This window comes from Ruditapes philippinarum, unplaced genomic scaffold (assembly GCF_026571515.1).
Source record: "Ruditapes philippinarum isolate M1 unplaced genomic scaffold, ASM2657151v2 ctg965_1_1_1_1, whole genome shotgun sequence".
Lineage (NCBI taxonomy): Eukaryota > Metazoa > Mollusca > Bivalvia > Venerida > Veneridae > Ruditapes > Ruditapes philippinarum.
In genome coordinates this window covers 123,381-150,457 of record NW_026865320.1, presented here as the reverse complement: position 1 = coordinate 150,457, position 27,077 = coordinate 123,381, and the positions used below count along the sequence as shown (strand labels likewise).

General features: G+C 32.6%; 1 protein-coding gene across 1 annotated transcript; it reads right to left on the bottom strand.

Annotated features, from left to right (window-relative positions):
* Positions 1 to 4,800: 4,800 nt before the first annotated feature.
* Positions 4,801 to 24,631, bottom strand: LOC132728622 (mucolipin-3-like; the record flags this gene model as incomplete). Its single annotated transcript, XM_060714296.1, is given in 13 exon segments — positions 4,801 to 5,016; positions 5,266 to 5,388; positions 6,090 to 6,203; positions 6,831 to 6,998; positions 8,707 to 8,819; positions 9,417 to 9,516; positions 10,949 to 11,039; positions 11,484 to 11,604; positions 17,873 to 18,008; positions 21,432 to 21,526; positions 21,792 to 21,888; positions 22,268 to 22,452; positions 24,445 to 24,631. Coding segments are annotated over 13 exon segments (1,746 nt in total), but the record flags the coding sequence as incomplete, so codon positions are not given.
* Positions 24,632 to 27,077: the final 2,446 nt, after the last annotated feature.

Sequence of the window (27,077 nt, the reverse complement as noted above, 5' to 3'; positions counted from 1 at the left end):
GCTTATTTTTATGATTGATTCATTATGCAATATTTTACAAACTTGTAAAGTTAATGTGAATATTTAATATAATTAAATGAAAAAAATTATATCAGCAAATTAAAGATGTAATGATTTATTAAAGCGAATGGGTACAAAATTTGAATCAGCGCACTACAGTCTTAACGTAACAAACTGCAACTTGATTATGCTGGAAAAGTTCTAAAAAAACAAAATGTACGAAGAAAAATAAATTTCAAAGGTTATTTAAAAATCGTATGAAATTATTACACACACATTTAAAAATTTTAAAATTTTTTTTTTGAATTATTAACATAGACCCCAATTGCATTTTTACATCGATTTACAAAGGCTCCTTCGTTTTTGCTGTTCTAAAAAATTTTAAAGTTTTTTTTTTGGTTAACTCCATTTAGTTTCCCGTCTAAATGACAGGAATTTAAAAATTTCCCTTTTACTCCTTTTTTTTTGTGTTTGTTTTTTCTTCATTTTTTTATATAGGAATTGTGAAATCGTTCATTAAAGAAAAGGTTAAAAAAAAACCCGAATCGGACTTGATTCTTTTCCCCTTTTGTTAATTTCAAAAAATAAATGAAAAAAAATATATTAAACAATAGGGTTTAAATTAATGTTTTAAAAATATTTCGCAGCAATATTTAAAATGGAATCCTCTTTTTGTAACTACAACACAAATACAACGCCCGAGTGTAGACTATTATTTATCAGTCTTTCAATCCTTGAAGAAGTCTGTTTCTGAAACATATTTTATAAAGAGAATCTTTTAACCAACATTACATGTTTCACGAAAAACTTTTGTAGAAGAAAAATGCTGTGCTATGCTACATGACAAATATGGTCTATGTCTTAAAGTTTTACACAGGAAGATTTGAAATTTGCATTCCTATATTTCATTTTAATGACCTCTATAACTTCAGGGCCGGACAAATGTTGACTCCAAGTTCACGATTTATTTCATTTGTTGGGGTTCACAAGGTGATGCTGCTTTGGGAATTGTTATTTTGTAGGAACAGAGTTTTTATTACGAACTATTTACTTTAAAGTGATTTAATGCTCATTGTGTTCCAGTCAAGTTTAGTTGAAATAGCAACGTAATCTAAAATTATGATAATTATAATAATGCTATTATTGATTATGTTAAATTGTTAATGATACAAAATAAAAACGACATTAATCATAAAAAGACGCATTCACTCTTTTTAAGACGCTAAGCTAGCTGGTGCATTTCTAATGTTAAATTGTTAATGATACAAAATAAAAACGACATTAATCATAAAAAGACGCATTCACTCTTTTTAAGACATTAAGCTAGCTGGTGCATTTCTAACGGTATTTTTTTACATTTCCGCTGGTCAAATAAAATTTGAAAACAATTATATACGAGGGCGTCCTTTTGCCAGTTCAAAATATCTTATAACAAGAAGAACTCCTACGTAGAACTTTATAAGTCATACACAGGACTTTATTACTCCCACGTAGGAGACCTTAAGTTCTTATTAGGCCTAATCTGAGCACAAATAGCATCTCTGGCTTCACAATGTGTGTTGTTTCTAATGCGATTGTGGCAATAACAATATGACATATAGAAATTATTATTGACATGTAATATGCTTCTCAAACAGTTATGCTCTAGCTTTCATATATGTTGCATTCTGTATTTCCGGCACTTTGATATGAATCCTACGTAAGAGTTATAAAGTCATTATTTGGCCTTTTCTATCTCTTACGGGGATGCAGTTAATATACTATTTAAACCTTACTCTGTATTCTGCATGTCACGTCGTTATGGTTATTATCAATGCCAGTTAGTTTAAATGTCTTTCTATCGATTAAAAAAACAGTGCTAACACGATCTTGCTTATGGATGGACAGACGACTAGATACATAACGATATACGCTATCTTTTTCGACGTTATTAAAATTAAATTCCAATCCTTTGTTATCATATTGCAAAATCATTCAGTAAATTTTATGTGACAGACAAAGATTAAATGCATTCGCTATAGTGGCTGAATTTAGCCATATCGTATTTTTAACACGATATCACGCCTGCGAAACAGTGGCTCTTTCACTTATTGGTGATCTTATCAAATGAGAGCTCTCGACACTTCCATTGTAGAGCCTTCGACGTAACAAAGCTGAAAAAGGTAAAACACAGTTTTCTTAAAAATATCCTTTTTTAAAAAAAACATGTTTTTTTCTAAAAATTAAAGGGGGAATGCTTTTTCCCCACGAACAATTTTGTTTCACATTAGGTTTGAAATTTTTCGATTCAAAAATTCCCCCAAAAGGGAACGTTGCTAGAATTTTCCCATTTTATTCTTGTGTTTATTCGGGGGGAAAAAGATATATAAATGAGTGATTTCTTTTATTAAACTTAATTTTTGGGCCCACAAAATATTGCAGCAATTTTTTGTCCTTTTCGAAAAACCTTTTTTCAACAACTAAAAAATTAAAAAGATATGGGTTTTTAAAAAATAAAAATTTTTTAAATTTATTCAAAATTATCCAGCCTTTAACCCGGGCTAGCCCCATCAAAATGTAAAAGGCCCAAAATTTGGGTGGACCCCTTGAAAATTAAAATCAGTGTCGATTTTTGGGTTTTTTAAACAAAATCTTAAAAAATTAGGGTTAAGTGGTAGGCTTTTAGAATTTTGGCACACGACACCGGCGAAAAAATCCAATAAAAGTATACACACCGAAGGACCAAGTTTCACAAAGCAAATCAAATAATCTTGATCAAAGTCACCATTTTTTTTCAAAGTGAACATTCTACACTAAAGTAAACATTAAAAAAGAACATTAAATGTTTTATATTATTTGCTGAATCTAAGTTTGTGCTACATTATTAATTTTGCCCATGAAATATGGTGCTATATCGGTCCAAAATATTTCTTTTCTTAAAAAAAAATAAATATAAATATGAAAGTGGGTGGAGTCAAAACTCATATTTATTTTAAGGGACTTCTTTTGCCAGTGTGTTTGAAAAATCTGATAAATACAAACAAATTTTGTTGAATTTTGTTTTGAAAACTATCAAGAATGAAAGAAAAAAGGTCTAACTAAGAAAATACATCCGAACACCAATATCTTTAATTCAGTCATTAACGCTGTACAAACATTTAAAGAGTTGTTTACGTGACGTCACAATGTAGCGCCAAATATCGCGTGCAAAACAAGACGCATCTATAAATAATATTATATTACTGCGCGCTGTACTATTGCAGTTACGTAGCAAGCAAGGAGTTCGTCACCATTTTTCTTTGATAATGTAATTACATAATAAGGTTATTTTTTCGTTTTTCGTGAAATATGGTATATATTTTCATTCAACATGATAAAATGCCACACATTTTCACTCGCTGTCCCGGCTCGTGAAAATATGTGGCATTTTATCATGTTTCGTGAAAATATATTCCATATTTCACTCAAATGAAAAAATATCCTCTAAACATTTCTTAATATCTCACCGCTTTTTGTTGTTTTTTTTTGTTTTTTTTTTTTGGTATTCTCATTATCAGTATTATACACAATTAAAAAAGAATCCTCTTTTTTGGCAAAATTTTCCCCAACTCGACTGTGAAGAACTGGAAAGAATGATCGTGCATTCCGACCATGCATACGGAAAATATGTGTCAGGTGTATAATCCTATCAGTCAGTCAAGCTCGTCCGAAAGATATGATCATGTATTTTAGCACCTTTTTCTCAAAGATTCCTATAATGGTCTCATTGGCACGCGTGCATTAAAATAGTTTCTTCACAAAAACCGACGTGCATACATATTAAGTATCATTCAATGAATAACTGAATTCAAAATTTATAGTCCACCTTTTGGTTGATAATAAGCATTTAAGGACATGAATGGTGACATGTCCGGGGTTAGTGCCTGAGAAGATGAACCCTCATAAAGCATAGAAAACATGCGTACATAAAAAAAGCTATCTAATTCAATTTGGAGATTCTTTAGTCAGTCAATGAATATAAATCGGGATAATTCCACAATATCGACACTAATTATATGTTTGTACTGGCTCCATCACATTTGCAAGAGGTCTTTCACATTGCCAATGGCGCCTGTACCGTGTCGACACGATCACATTTGAACAAATGTAAATATTATATTTTTAACAAAGCTGTTTGAAATATTTTTTATGTTGAGCCAAATGGTAGGTAAGGATCATGCTCCATGCTCGATAAAAAATCGGGCATACATTTAATTAAAGGTTAAGAAATCACTACAGATTTGTCTCAACGTAACAGAAAACACACACGTTAATATTTGGTAAAAGTTCTAGCAACGTCAATTTGGGATATTTCGTCTTGAAATTGCATGCAAACTGATGAGGAAAATGTTCTACTTGGCATAGCATTTTTCGATTTTTGAAAAACAAGCATTAAAAAACTGATATTTTTACAATCTGTGTTAACATGTTTCTGCTTTCTTTTGGTCGATGGTTCTACAACGGAAGGTTCGAGGGCACTCATTTAAACAGATAACTTAGTCGTATTTTGCACCCCACGGAAAGAAAGTAAGAAAAAAGTTGACTTTGCTGTATTATTGTACCGGTATTTTGAACTTGCCCAACGCGGAACAAAAATTATAACAAAATGCGACATGGACAAATCAGCTACATTATTGACAGAAATGTTTATTGTAAAATTTTTAATTCAATAAAATGTATAGTTTTTTTAAGTTAAAAAAAACACTGAATAAATACAGTTGACTAAATGCAAAGATCAAAATAAAAGAAACTGCTTCATGTAGAATTATAAGACAAACGTACCTTTATTGATTCATATGCATTCAGGAAAAGAGCTATGAAGAGATTGATGCCAAGAACTGTAAATATAGCAACGAATGCTACAACGTATAACCTTGAAAACCACCGCACCCAGTAACCACCACTCCATTCGGACTCCAGTAGTGCCAGCGTGGTGTATATCTCGTCACCGTTTATAATAGAAAATAACGTCTCTGCGGCATCTGACGGTGTTTTAAACTATAGTAACAGAAACAAAGAAAACGTCTTATGGTGAATAGATAATTATGATGACCCCATTCATGTCGAAAATGTCAATAAACCATTATATTAAAAAGACATAATACAGACTTTAGAAAAATGTATGTAAACTGGTTAATAAATTGATTTACTCAGTAAATATATATTAATTTCGAATACCAATCGTAACTACGTCTTAAGTTTTCATCTATTCGTGTTTTAACGTGCAATGATATTAATTGAACAAACCTTGACATGGTACGGGGCCATGACGATATACCCACAGAAAAGGAAACCGACAAACAACACACTTACACAAATAAGGTAAGTAATGATATCCGGACATGATTTGTATATCGTTCTGAATAACAACTGCAATAATACAGAATATTAAGTTCTTTATAATCTACAATACATAAATAAATTTTTAATTAATTTTCTGTTAAAATGATAATTGAATATTAAGTAGAATTTGATGATAACTTAAAATAAAGGATATCATATATGTTCTTACATTTTTCTTTTTTTGTGTTTTAAATTTACGTAAGACCATCCCTAATAGGCACTGTAAATTTGACAAAATATGACAGTTATATGCCTTAAAGTTCACCTGTGTGCAAAAAAATCTATAATATCATCATTATGAAAAATGATTTCCTATTGCTCATTATTAAGAAACAAATAATAACATTCAGGTAACAAATTACACTAGCAAAATGATTGTTTCCCTTTTAGAGTTGAACCTATGCTCCTCAGTTTCAATGCAGTTGGCAGTGATTCTTGACTATCTGAATATTCTTCAAAGTGGAGGTAATGCATTAGGGTTGGTAAATAGTCACTATTATAATCTTCTTCTACTTCAAACAATAAATTGATACAACACAATTCAAATGTGAAAAGGGAAAAATAAAAAAGGAAGAAAAAAGTATAAAGCGTCAAAACGGTGTAACATTTCAATTTGAAATAATTAAGTTAAACATTTTATAGAACCTTATCTTTTATTTCATTTTTTTGTAGTTGGTTGGAGTATGCATTATCACAGACTTGGGGAAACAACTCTATTTTATACTCACGTTGAATCTTGAATAAAACTCGAAGAACCTCAGCAAACTTAGCCATGCTAGCAAACTACCTAGTCCCAACAACATGATGTATAAATCTAATTCCTCGAGCAACCATTCGCCATGCTTAAATTATAAATGATGTTATAAATCATTGTTGCAATCATCACGATTTGTACTCTCAATCCAGTTTCATATTTAACGAACGATAGTTTTGTCTAACATTTTACAATTGAAAATAATAACATTGAACAATTTTATGTAGGGGCGTCAGTGGCCCAGTTGTTCAGGCCGTTAACCTCAAACCACCTGCCCCTTACCGCTGTTGGTTCAAATCCATCTAGAAACATGGACTCTTTCTTGTGAGACGGCTATCCAACTAGCTTGCAGAGCGACGGTCGTTCTACTTACTTCTCCGTTCGTTCCTGAATTAATGCATGGAAGGGCACCTGTGGTCTTTTTCCACCAGATAAGCTGAAAAATCGTTATAAGACCTCTGCCGTGTTGGTGCGACTTAGCCCCAACCACAAAAAATCAACATTTTTACGACATAAACAATGCTAACGTTTGATTTATGATACTTTAATGTAGGCGATTATGATTTTATTGTTTTCTTATCATATAAACCGTTTGGTGAGAAGGCATTTGAATATATTCAATGTTACTGATGACGAAACGTCAGGCAAAGTAAGACTGCACTTTACTAGAAAAAGTGTACACATAAGATAAAGAAAATCTTATAATGTATTATACCTTATCATTATGAACTATCAAAAAAGTTCCAATTGAAGTACAAATATCCGACAAAAAAGTGATTATATCCCAAAATGGAAAGAAGCGACAGTACTCTGATGTTGGTAGATCCTCATTGTCATCTTTGTAGTGAGTCTTGTAGTGTTTTTTCATATATTGTTTAGTTCTCTGAAAAAAAGAAAAGAAACACAACAAATACTAGCAACAATAAAAAACAAAACACCATTTTTTCGAATATCTTAAACGCCACGTTTTATCATTTTCCCACTATCTTCGACCCAAGAGCACTTATTTCATTGGTAACTTCTTCCAATATATTTTTGGCACGTACATGAATGTGTTGTTTCATTTTGCTCCTCAAATGGGATACTTGTCAAACATTCTAATTTGAAAGTGAAACGATTATTACGACTTGTTATTTTTTCAACTGTCATAGAGCATCTTGTTAAACCACAACATCTACAAGATAATACTTTCCTTGGTAAAGCAATGAAATACACAAATTATGAAAGTTACACAAAATGGTGGACTTACACGTATGTAGTATCATTCGAAACAGCCTCGGCTATTATCTATAATAACCTCGGAAACAATACAGATTGAAAGTAGTTCTACCACGTGGTTTTAGATGTAAACAGAAACAGAGATAATGTAAAACAAATGTATATATTTGACATCTAATGTCTGTTCCGGTACTCTTATGCTTGAAAATATGTCTGACAACAATTTGTAATTTGAATATGCCAATTATTGATGTTCAATTTCAAACAATTCCGACTAAATGTCAACAGGTTGGTTTTTTGTACTTACGGTTTCTACAACCATAAAAATGAATATATAAATAATGTATCGTTTGATTTTGTGCCTATGAATTCACTTATTTTAGGTGGTCTTTTACTACATATATTGGAAATAAACTTGTCAACAACTCTAAGCATTAAATTACTATCTGTTTACATGTTTAGTTTCTTAGCGTAGGTTAGACCGAAATACCGCATCCGTTCTGTGTATTCATACTATTTTGTTCGAGGTCGTTATCCGAAGACTGACGGAATGGGCCGAGTAGTTGCGATTGATGTAGTTTTCATCAATTAACATTCAATTTGAGGATTTTTACCAAAAATAGTTTTCTTTTCAAATTTGTGATAAATATATCTAATATTTTGAATGATTGACTAAGACGATGAATGTCTTTTAAGGAGATTTGATTCTGACTATTTAGCATTAAATAATATTTTTGTGTGAATTCTCAATTGAGTTTTTATTTTAATTTACCAAAACTTTCACCAGATCACGGTTGTACACTGTTGTATTTAATGACAATTGGTGTAAATTTTGGACATTCACGCAAAAAAAATAATAGTTTTTTATTGTTGATTTGATATTTGTCGTACCACAGGACCCTTTACTGAATATTTATTTGGATGATATTCCACAAAATTCTGTGGTCATACATATTTTTCACCACATGGCACGCTGTCTAATATTAATTTGTTACACGCTTAATATTGGACATACACAGTACTATTGGACGCCTATCTCTACTGTTTTAAATATATAACGTAATGTTGTCTTATAAGTAATTTATATTGATTATAACCATTTTTACAAACTTAATGTTGCCTTAGAAAGAATTTTGGTAGGTAAAGTCCTAAACATGCTACACATAAATAGGCTTATGCGGCTTAACATGAACATAAGCGGCACGGTAAAAATGGTATATATACACACTAAAGAGTATGAGCAAATACAAGAACACGAATGTTAAAAAAGAAATAGGTCCCTGTAGTTCTATAATTATAATCAGCAAATATGATTGCTCGAAAAGGAAAATGTCTAACGCATTTAATAATAAAGATAAAGCAAAAGTAATTACACAGTAAGTACACAGCACAAACACCAGGTATACAACAGTCAGCACGATTGATGAGAAAGACAGTATAATCACCGAAACCCCAACGTGAACTGTAGTGTGTTGTAGTTGCCAGTCTGTAATAAAGTACTTAAAGTTTGATATCTTAAACTTTAAAACATTGTTCCACTATTCCTGAACAACTGATATAAATCACCTGTACAACTTTTTTAGGTGTAGTAACAACATTTAAAAACCATGCCCAAACAAATCCTCTGCACAAAAGACTAGAGTAAGGATTATCCGGAATATTTAAATTCATGTCTATAGTACATTGTCATTCTATTCTTGTGCATTTGTTTGAAATCACATTTGACACATCATATTTCAATTAAACGAGCAGAAATGATGATAATATAGAATTATATCATCGGCATTTGAAAACGGTCAACTACTGAAGGGGAAATTTACAGTATTAATCTCCGTAAGTAACACATTTGTACATTTTTATTTATTTTGTATTTTATTTTTTATATCTTTTTTTTGTTTATGTCAGCTGAACAAGGAACTTTATATTTACGACTATCAAGTTAAATGCTAAAATCAAAAAGAATACATAAAAAATCCAAGTTGGATTACAAACTTTCATAACAGTATGCGTTTTTATGAAGTAAATGAATATTCAACATACTTTAGAAACAATGTGTGTCAGAAATTTATTTCTTTTTACTCACCTGATATTGATAAATTCATATCTTTGCAAATGATTCTTTTAGAACTTGTTTTAAGGTCAACCAAAACTTGCCCATTATTGTCGTTATCTGCAAACTCTAACTGAAATAGTAAAGTCTTCAGCTTTAAAAAAAATCTCCAACTTCCAAAACAACGTTATTCGGCTGCGAATGACACGATCTATTTATTGACACGAGTCATCAATAAAAACACAAGTACATCACGCGGCCACGACTTAGTAACTCGTGGCCACGACATAGTATCTCGTGGCCACGAGATAAATAAAAACACATACATGTCACCTTTGTGCCATAGTATAAACGAGCAATACTGCCTGTATGTAAACAAGACACATGGTGTCGGATTGCTGGTTCATAGGATTGCTGGCACATAACGACATTGCTGGCATATAACGACATTAACTGAAGCGTACCGCCATCTCACAGTATAAAACGAGCACTACTAGTACGGTAGTGCCGTAACACTTTCCCTTTAAGCACATTTTAACAGACATTCGTTTAGGTAGCATTTTATTCGACTCTTCTAAAGGTTTGCTGTGCACTGCTGACCATTACTTCGCAGCCATTTTACGCTAGCGTAAAACCTCGCTTATCAACTATTTTGTCAAATATATCTCTTGCTAGGTGACAAAATATTATTGAAATGTGTAGTTATTAAATCTTTAAAAAACTTATTTTACATACGCTTTGGTATGAATATCTCAATATTTGTCACCAAACAAACTACATATAAAAATAAATCAAATGGAAAAAATAAAGATAGTTCCACACGGCTAACTGTATGTTTCTGAGTTGTTTTGATTAAGAAATGTGACATTTATGACACAGTCAACGCCTGCCAGCACTGACTTAAACTGAATTCATCAGAAAGGTATGACAATATTAAACATACTTGCAAATGTTCTTACATATATTTTGATATTTGGTAATAGATCAGGACAAGCGGCGTTTTGTACTTTTGTACCTGAGTGAATCATTGTGTGTGCTCTAAACTAGAACAAAATAGGCGGAAGTAAAAGAAATATAGGAGGGGATCTTATGTTCTGAAGACTGAAAATCACAGACAAGTGTCATAAGACAAATTTGAGTATGGGCAACATACGGTGATTACACAGTGTAACTGTAACATTACCGAAACCACTTCACAAGAAAAAGATTACATTGATGGAACTTAATAAAACATCAAATTCATGCTAAAATATCGTCATTTGATACAGATTTAATTATTCAGGGGGGAGTTTATTTATTAAAATGTGCGACATTCCTTCTATAGACGGATGCATAACAGAACTTCTGTTAGCTTACTCACCTCACCACCTTTCAACAAATGTACATTTTTGTCAAAGTGTATATTATGTATGCTTTATCAGTCAATAAAAACAGTTGCGTTCATGTGATCTGTTGTAATTAAGGGGAATGCGGATAGATAATTAAATGAATTGTAAAATATATATATCTGATATACAATTAAACAAAGTTCCAAATGCATTTATGTCATAAAAACGTGCACTTACACTTCCCTCTATTCGTAGACATGTTCCTTTCATGCTGTCTTCGTTGGAACGTACAGAATGGAGTTTAAAGTAAAGTATTGTTGACAACATCCTGTCAATAATATGTACATAAATTATAAACAATTGAAATCTTGTTAGTCTTCACGAATAGTATGTGATGAGTAGACGGCCACAACTAGCCAAACATGTGTTAGAATCAGCGTAAACAGATAAACAAAGTCAAAATTCTGATAACAATACACTGATATAATATAAAGTTGGATGTTTAACAGACTGGGTTTCGTTAGAACTTTGAAACAACTCGATATAATCAATGTTGTACAAGCAATGTTTTTGTATAATGCCTTCTTCACAGTAGACCACAACGGAACATCAGATAGATCTAAGAGTATTATAAAAACTTGCATCGAACATTATACAAAACAAAACAAATGAATAAAAAATAAAATATTACATTTCATGCATTCTATTTTATATCATATCTGATAAAGATACAAGTATTAACATTGTTATCTAAACGTCTACAAGTACACACCTTTTAATTGGATGCGATATATTGTAATGTTCGAATTCACGGGTTATATCATAACTGTATATCGTCTCATTTTCAACTGTTTTCTCTGCCATAAGTCCCTTCTCAATGGGGAACGTTATCTCTGCAATAAAAAGTCAAACACGTAGTTAGAGCAAACTACTGAAGTGATGCTGCAAGTAACATAATTACACATATTTTTTTAAAGAATCAGTTTTGTACTTAACAATGTGTCATTACCTCTTAATATCATAATATGATTATAATTAGTAATTTTGATTAATTTTTGATAGTTTTTAGTATAAAATCGACTTGATATGGACTTTTTGACTCAGAAAATTAAAATAAGGTTAGATAATTACCATATGGATTTTTTTTGAATGAACACGAGGCTAAATTTACTTGATCAATTATGATCTCAACAGGGAGATCAAAAAGTGCTTACGATAAATACTCATAAAATTATGTCCAGTTGATTAGACAGATAACTATCCCTACTGGACATTGCTTGAATATCAACTTGTGTGTTGTTGTTTTTTTTTACCTTTATATACATCATGTCTTAATAAGTGATCTCCCTACTGTAATTTTTATAATTTTATTAAGATGTTTGTTATCTTTTAGGTGCATGTATTATTGGCTCAAAATCCTTCAGCTAAAATTAAACTAGAGCCATAACAAACGTGAATAATTCTCCCATTAGCAACATTGACTTTCTAAAAAATAAGTTGTTTGAAGAAAAACTTTGAACTCAACCTTTTATTTATGAAGTTTCAACTGTGTACAAATAATTATTTCAATTAAGAAAACATATTTCTCTAGTAACAGTGACCTTGAGCTTGAACCTAGGGATCCATCAACAATCCCAAGCTAGGTTTCTTCATACGCTTTCTAAATGCCTTATAATTTACAATATCTCATTCCTAACTCTATGAAATATCTCCACATAAGCTTGCTATATACCAAGTTTAATTACAATTTCTGATTGCTAACTCTAGTTATTATCTTGAAACCATTTTCAATTTTAGTTACAGTAACCTTGACCCTAGGGGTTCCAAAAGCAAAACCAACCAGGGTCTTCATATAAGGCTGATATATACGTTCGATTACAATATGTAATTCCTAACTCATTTTATTGTCCAAAAATCATTTTTTCTTTTTTTAATATCAGTGACATTGACCCTATCCCCGGCTTCGCTAACCTTGTCAAACTGAGACAAATCTCAACTTAACATTGTCTCATTATTGACTTAGATTCTTGCTTACCTGAGAAAAATTTCAAGTTGGCTTTTACTTAATTTTTTCTCAACAGTGAAATTTTTGTTCTATCTTCAAATGGGTATTGTTGCTAATCATATGATTAGGCTATGCAACAGAGATGTTTTGTGTCGAAATATGCAGAACTGCTTTTTGATGTAAACTTGCGAAATGGATATATTGGTGATGTAACAGTTGTTATTGATGTTTTTTTACAATTTATAAGTGAACTTTTTCCGAATGCTAATGATAATAATTGAACGAGTATGAATGTAAATTTCATAAATACTACACTCCATCTTAGTTAAAATATGCATTATTTCTTACGAGAAGCAAATATTTTTTGCACATACTATTTAAAAAAAATGCATCAAAATTCGATTATTTAAATTTCAACAAAAACATTGTGATATCACGATTTGATGACGTCATTAAGCAGAGCGAATGCTTTTACTGCACAATATTAAGTCTAAATCGCTTATTTTTTATTAACAAAGATAATGTATGTTTATCTGTTACCATTACCAAACATACAGGAAAATCCACCTATAGTGATTTTTAGTCTGAGACAGCCAAACCCTTGTCTCAATATATCTGAGAAAAATCTCAAATTTTAAGTTACGATTTGTCTCAGAGAAATTTTATTTGAGAAAAATCTCAATCTAAATTTCTGACTTGAGACAAATCTCAGATTTGAGCTGAGATTTTGACTTTGAAAACGTGAGTGAAATCCGGGCCAGTGGGTAAAAAGGCAATCTCAACCAGGGTCTTCATATAAGCTTGTTTTATACTAAGTGTGATTATAATATCTCATTCTTATGATACATTAATATCGTGCTGATACCATTTTTCAACCTTAGTAACAGTGACCCTAGACCAAAGGGGGGTCAAAGGTTGCTCTGCACCAAGTTTGTTTCTCTTAGCTAATGATTTTTTTGTTCGAATTATAACCGCGTGAAATACCTGATTGCTTCAACATGTATTTTCTCTTCCATTTTAAGTACCGTTTTCCCATTTGTGTTCCTCATTAGAGTGAGCTGGTTGTACATTTTATCCCATTTTTTTTAACTGAGCTTTATGAACTATTTTTGTGTAGAGCCAAAGGGGTGTTTGGAAAAAAATTGCATGCATGATTAAGCGGACCAAACGTTTTGATATTGTAGATAAATTGCCAGAACTTTGTCTCCTCGTAAAAGAAATCACACGAGTAGATTATTTGTAAAAAATTCCCGCAACAACACAAAAATTGGATCCAAAAGGATGATTTTTTTGTGACTTGACATAGTTCGATTTTTAGGAAACAAGCATACAGAACATGTTATATAAAACGCGTTTATCAGGGCATGATTTTAAACGATCATCAACATTATAAAAAAGCTATTGTAACCAGGAGGGAATATTGCTTAATATTAATGAAGTTGACAATTCATACATGTAGGAAATAAATTGTCTCCATCAACTTCAACTGTTTAATCACTCTACTGCACCTTTTGTTCTTTTTAAGATATGAAGGGTCCAGTTTTGTTTTCAAATGAACGAAATAACAGATAAAAAGACAAAAAGATGAAAAAATGAAATGGCATGCATACTTTCCATTCACTTTCTATAAGGATCACCATTCACTTTACTTTTGTATTTTTAGACTCATGGCATAATTCAGATTTTGACAGGCTGACAGGCAACCATAGGTTTTATGCTTTGGATCCGATCCAGATTTCTTTGAAGGGACTGTAATTGTTTAATCTTTCCTTACAACTGCATCTACAAGTTTCGTGTTGATACCACTAGTTTAGAGTAATATGCTAGCCTACAGAAAGGATTACGACTCCAAAATGACAGCTTGATAGAGAGATGAAAATTAAAGTATTGTGTTAAAATATATGACCTGCTCTATAAAAATGATTGAGAAATATTTCCGCTGATATCCCTTATAATATGTACGATTCGCATTATAGTTTTACAATTTTAAAATTAGCGATGACCTTTACTGACTGAAAACTTGGCAAAGAATGTGTTATTCATATTAAAATGCATAATGTTACATTAGTTATTCGTCTTTGAGATTATCACTTGATGAAATACTACCACAATTGCACATATATTATTTCAATTGCACTTACTTGTTTTTAGTAAACATAGATTTAGGAAAGAACTTGATATAAGGATATTTTTCGTGACCTAGGTTTTTAGATTAAATGATTAATAATATTATGTATATAAAACATTGTTTGGCTTAGTTTTAAACTTATTCTTATGAGAAAAGAACTTGATATCAGGGTTATTTTAGTCAACTTATTTCTGGTTAAAAAAAATTATGAAAAAAAATAATTTTGAACCTACTTTTAATAGTAAAGAATTTTATTTATATAGGAAAAACATCTGTGTATAAAATAAGTAGAGAAGAAGAATGATAAAACAGGTTGTCTAGTTCTTATTTTAATCTATGAATCTGCAATGTCGTGTACTTCAAGGCTTGATTATCTAGCCTATAAAATAACTGTTTCAAGAAAAAAAAAACATTTATAATGCACTCTATTATGCTCCGGACAAAATATTGGTAAAAGGGTTATAATAAAACAATGGGATCAGATAGTGGTACATTTTTGTTGTCTAGAAGTGTACCAATTAACAACTAGAACTGCCACTGTCATGGCGTGAATACCCCCGCATACCACTTTGTCAGAATCAACAGTGGCCATTTAGAACTCAAGGACAACCACTCTGCCAAATCTGAGGTTACTAAGCCAGTGCATTGCTAAGATATGTATTCTCCATGCTTCAAATGTGAAAATTTTCAAATCAAGTTTTTTTAGTCAAGGCCACTGTGACCTTGACCTTTGACCCAGTGACCTCAAAATCAAAAGGGGTCATTTACTAATCATGACTAACCTCCATGCCAAATATGATGACTGTAGGTCAAAGGAATCTCAAGTTATTGGGCAAACAAGCTTTTTTTAAGTCAAGGCCCCTGGGACCTTGAACTTTGACCCAGTGATCTCAAAATCAATAGGGGTCATCTACTAATCATGACTAACCTCCATGCCAAATATGAAGACTGTTGGCCAAAGGAATCTCAAGTTATTGGGCGGACAAGCTTTTTAAAGTCAAGACCCCTGTGACCTTGACCTTTGACCCAGTGACCCCACAATCAATAGGGGTCATCTACATATCATGACTAACCTCCATACCAAATATGAAGACTGTGGGTCAAAGGAATCTCAAGTTATTGGACGAAAGGGGAGACGTCCGGACGGCCGGTCGGACAAGCTGATTCCAGTATACCACCTTACAACTTCGTTGTGCGGGGTTATAATAATTTAAAACAAGAGCCATGTCAACATGGCCATCCCCCGCCGAATGTGTTTGCTCATTGGAAGAATGTATATGTAGTAGAGCAGATAATTCAATTTTAAGCGGTCTTTTGGTAATGAATACCGATGGCTGAAAATAACAAAGGGCAATAACTGAAACAATAATGCAGGGTAGGTTATCATTCTTGTGTGCTGCACCCCTCCTCAGTAAAATCTATCCACCTATGAAGTTTCAAGTTGTATGATACCTCAAATACTTTTTGAGATAAGCTCCGGACAAAATAGTATGAAAAAGAACAAAGGGCAATAACTCAAATATTTTATAGGAAAGAGTTATCATTCTTGTGCAGAGCATTCCTCCTCAATAAGATCTATCCACCTATGACATTTAATGTTGACATCTCAAACACTTTTGAGTTATGCTCCACTCAGGTGAAAAATTAAGTATGAAAAATAACAAAGGGCAATAACTAAAAAAATATGAAAGGTAGAGTTATCATTCTTGTGCACTGCACACTTCCTGAGTGAGATCTATGCACCTATGAAGTTCCATGTTAATATCTCAAAGGCTTTTTGAGTAATGCTCTGGACAAAAATTAATTTTGAAAAATAACAAAGGGCAATAACTCAAAAATTATGCAGGGTAGAGTATCATTCTTGTGCACTGCACTCTTCCTTAATGAGATCCATCCACCTATGAAGTTTCAAGTTGATACCTCAAATACTTTTTGAGATAAGCTCCGGACAAAATAGTATGAAAAAGAACAAAGGGCAATAACTCAAAAATAATATAGCGAAGAGTTACCATTCTTGCGCACAGCGTTCCTCCTCAATAAGATCTATCCACCTATAACATTTCATGTTGACATCTCAAACACTTTTTGAGTTATGCTCCACTCAGGTGAAAAATTAAGTATGAAAAAAAACAAAGGGCAAAAACTAAAAAATTATGAAAGGTAGAGTTATCATTCTTGTGCACTGAGTCTGTACACCTCCTGAGTGAGATCTATGCACCTATGAAGTTTCATGTTGATATCTCAAAGGCTTTTTGAGTTATGCTCTGGACAAAAATTAATTTTGAAAAATAACAAAGGGCAATAACTCAAAAATTATGCAGGAAAGAGTTATCATTTTTATGCACTGCACTCCTCCTCAATGAGGTCTATCCACCTATGAAGTTTCATGTTGATATCTCAAATACTTTTTGAGATATGCTCCGGACAAAAATGTCGGACGGAAGGACGGACGGACGGATGGATGGACGGACGGACAGAGCGAGAGGACAGACGGACGGAGACTATTTCTATATCCCCCTCCGCCTTTCGGCGGGGGATAAAAAAATGCTACAACAAACAATTAACTTGCAGCAAAATTTTAAGGATGTTAATGAAGATACGTAACAAAAGTTATGATTCTTTAACTGCTTATGTTTTTCCATCCAACAAACCCGTTTAATTTTCTTTCGAGTTATTATCAGAACATGAAAATCAATGAAAGGGAGATTATCACGAAATTAGAGCAACGGTTCTCACTTACTTTCTCTGTACCTATACTTTCAATTTAAAATCGTTTCCTTGATTTATTACAGTAAAATATTCCAGTCAACAGACAAACATACTGACCGACCGACCGACGGAGCCAAATGATGACTCGTATCTTTATAAACTTTTGTCTGAGGTACAAAATTGACGTAAAAAAGTAAGAGTAAAAAGAGAACAGCACATCAGCAAACTTGACATGCCTTTATAAAATTTTACACATTGACAAATATGTTTAAAATAACCATAAAATGTTTAATGAATTAGTTGACAGTTTATTCATTACCAGATATTGTTATATCGGCTTCAATGCTCGTATTGTCATGAAAACCGGGAAAGTCGAAATACTTGATTGTTGCTGTCATTTTGTCGTCTGCTGTGCGAATGTAATATCCAATGGCTTCTCTTTCGGCGTTATAAAACTGCAAATTTGAATAATAAACGTCAGCTTGACTCATAACAAACTGGCTTAATATATGTTCATACGATATTCTAAGCATTCTTAACGACAATGCAAATATAATTTTGTTCTGTTAGTCACTACAACCTGTTGTTGACATGTTACTGCAAAATAAACGAACGGAAACAACAGAAATTTAATGTACTTAAGCTAATCGTGAATGGAATCGCGAGGCACTTTAGTACGTGAACGATGTTTACAGATTAATAATATCTGCCAAATGATAAAATTGGAATATCCATCCCGATGGGACACGCCAAGTTAATGGGTTCATGAGGCATGGATATTCCGATTCTAACCGCAAACATATGCCAGAAAGTTTATCTTTCATAATCTACCATATTCCATCATTTTTTAAATTACTTACCTAAATAAAACATTTTACAATGGAAATTGTTGTCATTACACCCGTAAATGTTTTCTTACATTAGCGTACGAAATTACAACTTCATTAATAACGGTAAAATTACGTCACCCTAAGTATTCCATTGAATAGCATACGACTCATTTGGCACTCCCTATGCCACATAAAATTTCCGGCATAGGAAAGAATAATGGAAACACCAGTCTGATACACAAGAAAAATGTTTCTTCCATATCAAAATAAAAACAAATGTATGACTTCACTTGTACATAATAAAAACACTTCAGAGCTGTAGTTATTTTAAAACAAATTGCCATAAATCATTAAAATTCTGACCACGTAGACTTGCAGTCGTTGATCTTTAGACTTTTTAAACAGAGGGGTCACAAAATATTGACAAGTTCTGCATATTCTCAATTTGTTTGACATATGAATAGTTTTCCAGAGGTTGTTATGGATCAAATTTTATCGAGGTTTACTAGATTTTCATGGAATTGTTTTTTTTTTTTGTTTTTTGTTTGTTTTTTGTTATTGGAATTTCCGTCGCATTAACACAGTGTAGGTCATATGGCGACTTTTCAGCTTAACTGGTGGAGGAAGACCAATTATTTCAGGCTTGAACGATCACCTGAGTAGAACCGCTGACATTCCGTATGCTGGCTGGATAGCATGCTCACATGAAAAAAATCCAAATACTCTGTTGGGATTCGAACCTAAGGCGGTGAGGGACATGCGACTATTTTTACTGAATAACAAAGTGTATAGACAAACTCAGATATGTTCCACATGAAAGCAACATTCAACGGTATTGCTTGAGATATGTCCCTTACCACGCCAACTCCCCAATTATCAGCATATAACCTACGACCGATAAATAAATAGGGTTTTTTTTGTTAGATTTTATAACCTTAACAATTTAATATTTTTGATCAAATAACATTTTTTTTCTCTTTAAGTTGACACAGTTTTATCTAATCTTTTCTTTTTCTTTCTTTTTTGTCAGAGAAAACATGATGAGCTTTTTTCTTCTTTGCTATTTTAAGACTTGGGTAGATTATCTTAAGTGTCAAAACAATACCGTTTATCATTTTTTTTGCGAGTATCTGATAATCGCTATATTTGCGTGCAATGAATGCCGCAAAAATTATATTCGCTCAATTGTCCTTCATTTAATAGTTACATGGATTTCGCTAGTTTATATAACTCTATTTTTCTACTTTAGATTTCCTTCTAGTTTAGACGTATATATTTTACAATGTGATACCTACAAATCAATTTTCGATGTCCATGGTTGTTTAATTAAATATTTTGTGTTTTTGTCTTTGTTGTTGTTTTTTTCTTTTACATAAACTTTCAGTGGCACAGTGAGCAAACATGTATTGTTACGCTCATTTGACTGATTGCCCGATAAGATAAGATAATTAACACATTGCAAGTAGGTTGACACACATATGCAACTAAAAATAACATGTCAACAATAAGATCGATACAATAAGTGTGAAATACCGAATATATACATCAATAGAAAAATTGCGATCAAAGTTTTAAATATTAAAACAATAAATTTCTGACCAAAATTTGGTCTGAAAAAAATAAAACATGTAAAACAAAATCGCTAAAATCATATTATTGCCAAAATTTGCCCTACACAAAAAGAACATGTTATACTGTAATATTCCATTAAATTATACAAAGAGGGATTCGCATATTTATTTTGAATCCTAACATTTTTAGTCATACAAAATACATTACTAAACGTGTACAATGATTATAATATGAACTCATAAAATATGAAGGTACATATGACTTACCACCTTGTAAAATAAAGATTATCATTAAAAGTAATAATATTTGTACAATTTTCTGGTTACACATAACTTAAACCAATAACCTTCAGTTATATTCAACGCTACAACGTTTCCATTTAAGTTATCAGTGCTAGTGTTTGTGCATGTGCTTATAAAATGTATTATACGACATTTTCCGCCATTTTAACGTTCCGTTACTATTATTACGTCATGTCCGTTGTCTTAATATTTATCCAAATGAATGAGTAAGCCGAAACGTCGATAAGTAAGAGACACACAATTAATTTACATTCACCTGTTAGTGTTGATGTTTTTATCGTCAAATATGTGTATTTCTAGGAAAACATATTCTTGACCCATTTCGAAAGCGGACAATAACACGATAAAAGGTCACTTGAATTTCAAATAATTCGGTTAAATATTGTTAAATATTGCTAAACAATAATTAAGAATCAATGTAAAGAGATTGAATTATTGATGGTGTTATTCGTCCCATACCGGTTAAAAAGGAAGGGTCTTTACTATCCGTCCGTCTGTCTGTCCGTTCGTCCACAAAACTTGATCTCTGATAACGCAAAAAGTACTGAAAATATTTTTATGAAACTTGATATATGGATAGATAGCAGTTTGATTATGCACGTTTTTTCCTTTCTTTTTTGAAAAATATGGTTGCTATGGCACCAAACAGACTAAAAAAACATCTCAAATTTATCACATAAACTAGATCAAGTGATAACGCAAAATATACTGAAAATATTTTTATGAAACTTGCAATATAGTTAAATGGTAGTCTCGGAATTATGCACGTCTTCTTTTCTTCCTATGTTGAAAAGTATGTTTGTTATGGCAACAAATAGGCTTTCAATATGGCAAATATAACAATAATTGTGATTACTCAAAAAGACTGTAAACATTTGTATGAAACTAAAATTATGGACTTATTGCAAAATGGAGAGTATACACATTATTTCAATTTTGATTTTATGTTGTATATTGAGAGCTGTCCTACTTGCCATCGGTGACCTCGTGAAGATATCTGATTCCAGTTTTTAAGCTTTTACATTAGAAGTTTTTTATTTTGTAAGGTTTTCAGTTCAAACTTCAAATATATGTTTGTTGATAATTTTAATAGGAATAAAACAGCATTCCAGCATTAAAGAACTAAGATTGCATTATGCCGTGGGCATGTAAAGTAATATTTTAAGGCACTTACGTTTTTTACTGCATAGTTGATACCATTTTCGAGTTCATTTATTGTATACACAGCAAAGTCACCTTGTGCACGAGGATATGGCAGCGTTTCCCAGCCTGTTAGAAAATTCAATGGAAACTGAAATACCTTTTCACAAATAGCGTTATTAAATTTTGTATACTATATCTAATCAAGAAATGCTACTATGTCTTTCGTATCGATACAAAATTTACAATTTGTAAGACTTCACAATCAAATAAATAGTATCTTGCTTTTGAAGAGAAATGAATTTCTTTATGTCAATTGTATTGAATTCGAAATGATTGCAATCTTTGCTGCGCTTCCAGAAACAAAGCATGTATAGCTAAATAAATGTCATACTGGCATCCCAATGCTCTAAAAGAAGGTGTCGAAGGACAAGATCGCCTCTGTTGACAACTGAGCTAAATTTCCCTCTATCATCCGCAAAGTGGAACATCTGAATTTAAGGAACAAAACAAAACCAGGTTTCAATAATTAGTGAATGTAGAAATAAAACTAACAAATCGAGTGGTTAGGGATCTTGATCAGTTGAAATGTCGTGCTCTGACATCTTCATGAAAGACACTTTGATGTTGGTTCAAAACTCAAATTAAATGATCATATGAACCTGACTTAAATTCAATTTAAAAATAAACATTTGCATTAATAATTTATCTTATTCCCTATGCTTATTTCAGCAATTCATCGGTAGTGAATCGGATGTGAAAACCTTTGAGTGATAAACGTGAGAAGAGTGAAGCATATGAAAAACCATAAATGATAGTAATGATACAACACTTGTAGATAAAAAAACAAAATGTTTTAAACTTTCTAACCTGGTGAGTTATTAAAGCAACCTTGATGATTTGCACAAAGAATACGAAGCAGTACATAAAACGGAAATTGCATGCGTTTTTCTTCCACTTGAGCCCTGAATTGAAGATAATCTTCAACCGTCTTCTAAGTTGTTTGGTGTGTTCTTCGCAATTAGACTCTTGACAACAGGCGAAGGATCGTGTACCTGAGAAATAGGTCAAGGTGAAGCCCCTTTTTACTCCAGAGGCAAAATTTGAAAACAAGAGACAGCTTAATTTGAACAATTTTTGTACATTGTCACCAAGGATTTTTTTTTAATATTAGTTGAATCAGTGGTTATGATGTTGTTCTTATTTAGCTGTGGCAGCCATTTTATTAATCCCTAAGTGAGAGGTGAGCAAATAAAAAGGCGACTGAAAAAGAGAAGGAAAACAAACATTTGACATGACTGGGATTTAATTGTCAACCTCGATCCCCTTGTGTGGGGGCAAATTTTGCCAATTTTGACCCCGGGGCTTTCATTTGAGCAAACTTGATAAACATCCACTAGAAGATTTTTACGCAAAATATCTATGTTCTAACTGTTTTTGATTATTAAAAGAAGATTTTTAAGTTTTTACTATAATCATATATGACATCCTGGGGCTAGACCAATTTTGACCCTAGGGCTTTTTTTTATCAAACTTAGTAGATGTCTAATAGAAGATGTTTCATGCCAAATATCTAAGCTCTAGCTCTTTTGGATTTTCACAAGATTTTTTTGTTTAGTTTGTACTATATACATATTAGGAAAATCAATGACCTATGGGGTGGAGCTAATTGTGACCATAGGGCATTTATTTGAATAAACTTTGTAGACATTTAATAGAAGATGTTTCCTGCCAAATATCTAATATATAGTGCTTTTGGAATGTCACTGGAGAGTTTTTAAAGTTTGACTTTATACATGCATATATAAGAAAAATCAATGACTATCACGGACTGGGTCAATCTTGAAAATAGGGGTTTTATTTGAACAAGTTTGAGTTTTTTGTTTACTTGATTGGGTTTTACGTCACACCGACACAGTAGAGGTCATTTGGCGACGTTCCATCTTTACTCGTGAAGGAAGACCTCAGGTGCCCCACAATGCATTATTTCAGGCACGAACGGGCACCTAAGTAGAACCACCGACGTTCCGTAAGCTAGCGGGATAGCTTCCTGACATGAAAGAATCCAAGGTCCCAGGTCCCTGTCTGAATTCGAAGCCACAGCGTTAAAGGCCAAGTGGTTTGAAGTCAACAACCTTATTCACTCGGCCACGGAAGCCCCTACAAACTTGGTAAACATCTACCAGAAGATGGTTCATGCCAAACATCTGAGCTCTACCTCATTTGGATTTTCACAAGAAGTTTTTTAATCTTTTACTTTCTACATTTTAAGAAAATCAATTACCCCTGAGGCGGGGCCAAATTTGACCCTGGGGCTTTCATTTGAACTTGGTAAGCATCAACTAAGATGTTTAATGCCAAATATATAAGCTCTAGCTATTTTGGATTGTCACAAAAGGAGTTTGGTTGTTTTTTTTTTAAAATTTACTATATACATGCATATTAATGAAAAATCAGGGACCCCCTGGGTCAGGACCAATTTTTACCTTGAGCTTTTATTAAAATTTGGTAGAAATTTGGTAGATATACACTAAAAGATGTTTCATGCCAATTAATCTAAGCTCTAGCTCTTTTTGGATTTTTTAACCTGAAGATTTTTCAAGATATAGTGTAAAAAGACATTTTGTTGCCATGTCAGTCAGAGTTCTTAATGGATGTTAAACTTTTTGAACAAATTTTGAAGAACTATATGCAAGGAACATCCCTGCAAAGTTTCAACAAATTTGTCTAAGAGGTTTAGGACAAGAAGTTGTTTATAGAAATTTTTGACGCAGGGACGGACGATGGACGACGGACAATGGGCCATCACAAAAGCTCACCTTGAGGTATTGTCCTCAAATACAAATACAAAAAGGTATAGTAATATTCTTATATATCTGGAAAACAGAATGCTGTTTTTTAAGTTCACGAAAGAAATAAACTCACTTCTTTCAAAACAAACAAACGTTTTATTTTGTGCTTAAAACAAGTTTAAATGAAATTTCCTCAATATTGACTTTAATTTTGAAATCTAAAACTTTAAGGTAGAATATGAATTGTATACTTACCAATCTCTTCTTCTTTCTTTGTTTTTTGAAAAAGAACAAAACTTATCATGGTCATCATAATAACAATAATCACCATCACCACCCCACCAACGACAACAACAACAACCAACAACGGCACAGTCACGGGAACAACAAAATTAACAACATCATGATAATTACAAGTATATAGCATTATAGCTAGCGTCATTTTAGCAATGAATGTCAATTTCGTCTTTATCACTATATCAAAACATCGTCATTAGATTGTGGAAGCAAAACAAAACGTGATTGCGATACTTTATAAAAAAAGGTTAGATAATTGAAATTATTATATGATCTACAAATAGCTTTCAAATGACTTTCTCAGATTGGTTAAGAATTTTTAAGATGTAATTTTTTGTACAAATAACTAGTAAATATCATAGTATGTTCCCTGTTTTTTTCTTCTAAAACTAGATGTGATGAGTATATTCACCGTTTTTTTTAGATAGATATCCATTTAAAGATGTTTCATGCCAAAAATCTAAGCTCTAGCTCTTTCGGATTTTTAAAAACATTTTGTAACAAAAGTATTTATGTTGCCATTGAAACCGGAGTTCTTTATGGAATTTAATTTTGTGAACACTTTTGGTCACGCTCATGCAAGGTAGGTCCCTGCAAAGTTTCAACACATTTTGCAAAGTGGTTTAGGATGAGAAATTGTTTAAAGAAATTGTTGAGGCACGGATGGACAACGGAATACGGACAATGGGCCATCACAAAAGTTCACCTTGATGACATTGTCCTCAAAGACAAAAAGCTTTAGTAATATTTTTGATATACCTTGGAAACAGTTAACGTGTACGTCAATGATGTTTGGAATGCATGTCCTGTAACAATACATTTCATAGTGCTTTGCCATTTCCATTCATACATATTTTTGTCAACTAGGAACCGAACAGATAAGCTTTTTTGAAATTATTTTATTTTTTTCTTCATATTATCGCTCCATGACAAGAAAAACAAGAAGGCCAGGATGGCCTTGAAATCGCTCACCTGTATATAGGCCCCTAGGCCACGGCCAATTTTAAACCAGGGGCTTTAAATTGAACAAACTTGGTAGACACACATAAAAAGGTGTTTCAGGATAAATATCTAAGCTCTACCTCTTTGGGGTGTTTCATAAGAAGACTTTTTAAGTTTTTACTATATACATATAGGGAAAAACAATGACTCCACCCCCGGGAGGGCCCAATTTTGACCCAATGGCATTTATTTGAACAAACTTGGAAAACACTCACTAGAAGATATTTCATGCTTAGTATCTAAACTCTAGTTTTTTTGGTTTTTTATCAGAAGATTTTTTAAGTTTTTACTATACACATATTTAAGGAAAATCAATGACCCCTGATGCGCGGCCGGATTTTAACCCAATGGCCCTTATTTGAATAAACTTGGTAGACACCCATAGGAAGATGTTTCATGCTAAATATCTTAGCTCTAGCGGTTTGGGTTTTTTTTATAGAAGATTTTATAAAGTTTTTGCTTTATACATATAGGGAAAAAGAACGACCCCACACGCCTCCCCCGGGAGGGGCCAATTTTGACTCAAGAGCTTTTAAATGTATTTGAACAAACTTGGAAGACAATCACTAGAAGGTATTTCATGCTTAGTATCTAAACTCAAGCTTTTTGGGCTTTTATAAGAATTTTTTTTAAGCTTTTATTATAAACAAATAAGGAAAATGAATGTCCCCCAGGACGGGGCCAATTTTGACCCAGGGCATTTATTTGAACAAACTTGGTAGACACTGTTTCTTTGATGATGTTTCCTGCCAAATATTTTAGCTTTAGCTCTTACGGTTTTCTAAAAGAAGATATTTTAAGTTTTTTTCTTTTGGTTGCAACCCGAGTTCTGTTTGTAATTTAATTCTTTGAACAATTTTTTAAAGTTGACTTTCAAAGAAACATTCCTGTGACGTTGACAGCGTTGATAATTTGAGATCGGAGAGAAACATTTCAATCATGTCCGGGAAGAAGTGAGCGGTCATTCTCCCTCTGTGGTCAATTAGGTATTCGGACGGTTTCCGAAGGGTACTCGTCCGGTCACCCGGTAAAAACTCTTGGCGTCTTCATTCTGGACACCGGTCGATATTCTAAAGGTACCCGGCAGACTACCGTACGATAAATGTCCAATAGCCTTCCGTTATCTGGCCTGTTTGCAACAATCGTACGGTGACGGTAAAGTATACGTGCGATATCTGTTCGGCTGTCGGACGGTATACGTATGGCATGTTATCCCATTTTCGGCCTTTATTCACATCCCCTCTTTTGTTGGCATTTTTCCTTGCCTTCTTCTCCTCTGATTTCTTCCCCCCTTCTTTGCTTTCTGTTTTGGAAGGTATATTACACTCTGAAATCAAAGTTTTCCATAAAAAATTGTAAATGTAACTTGAAAACTTTTATAAACCTCCCTGAACGTGTGTGAAAACTGAGAGAATACGTGTGTGTAATTGGGTTTCTAAATACTCGCCATCAGTTGCCCGTAAAGGCGAGTCCTCTAGAAGAGTATAAGTCGTTCTAGATGTTGGAGGACAGCGCAAGATACAGATAGCAAGATGCCCTTATTTCAGATAAATATGAAAAACAAGATCATTAAGGAAGGCAGCGTTCAA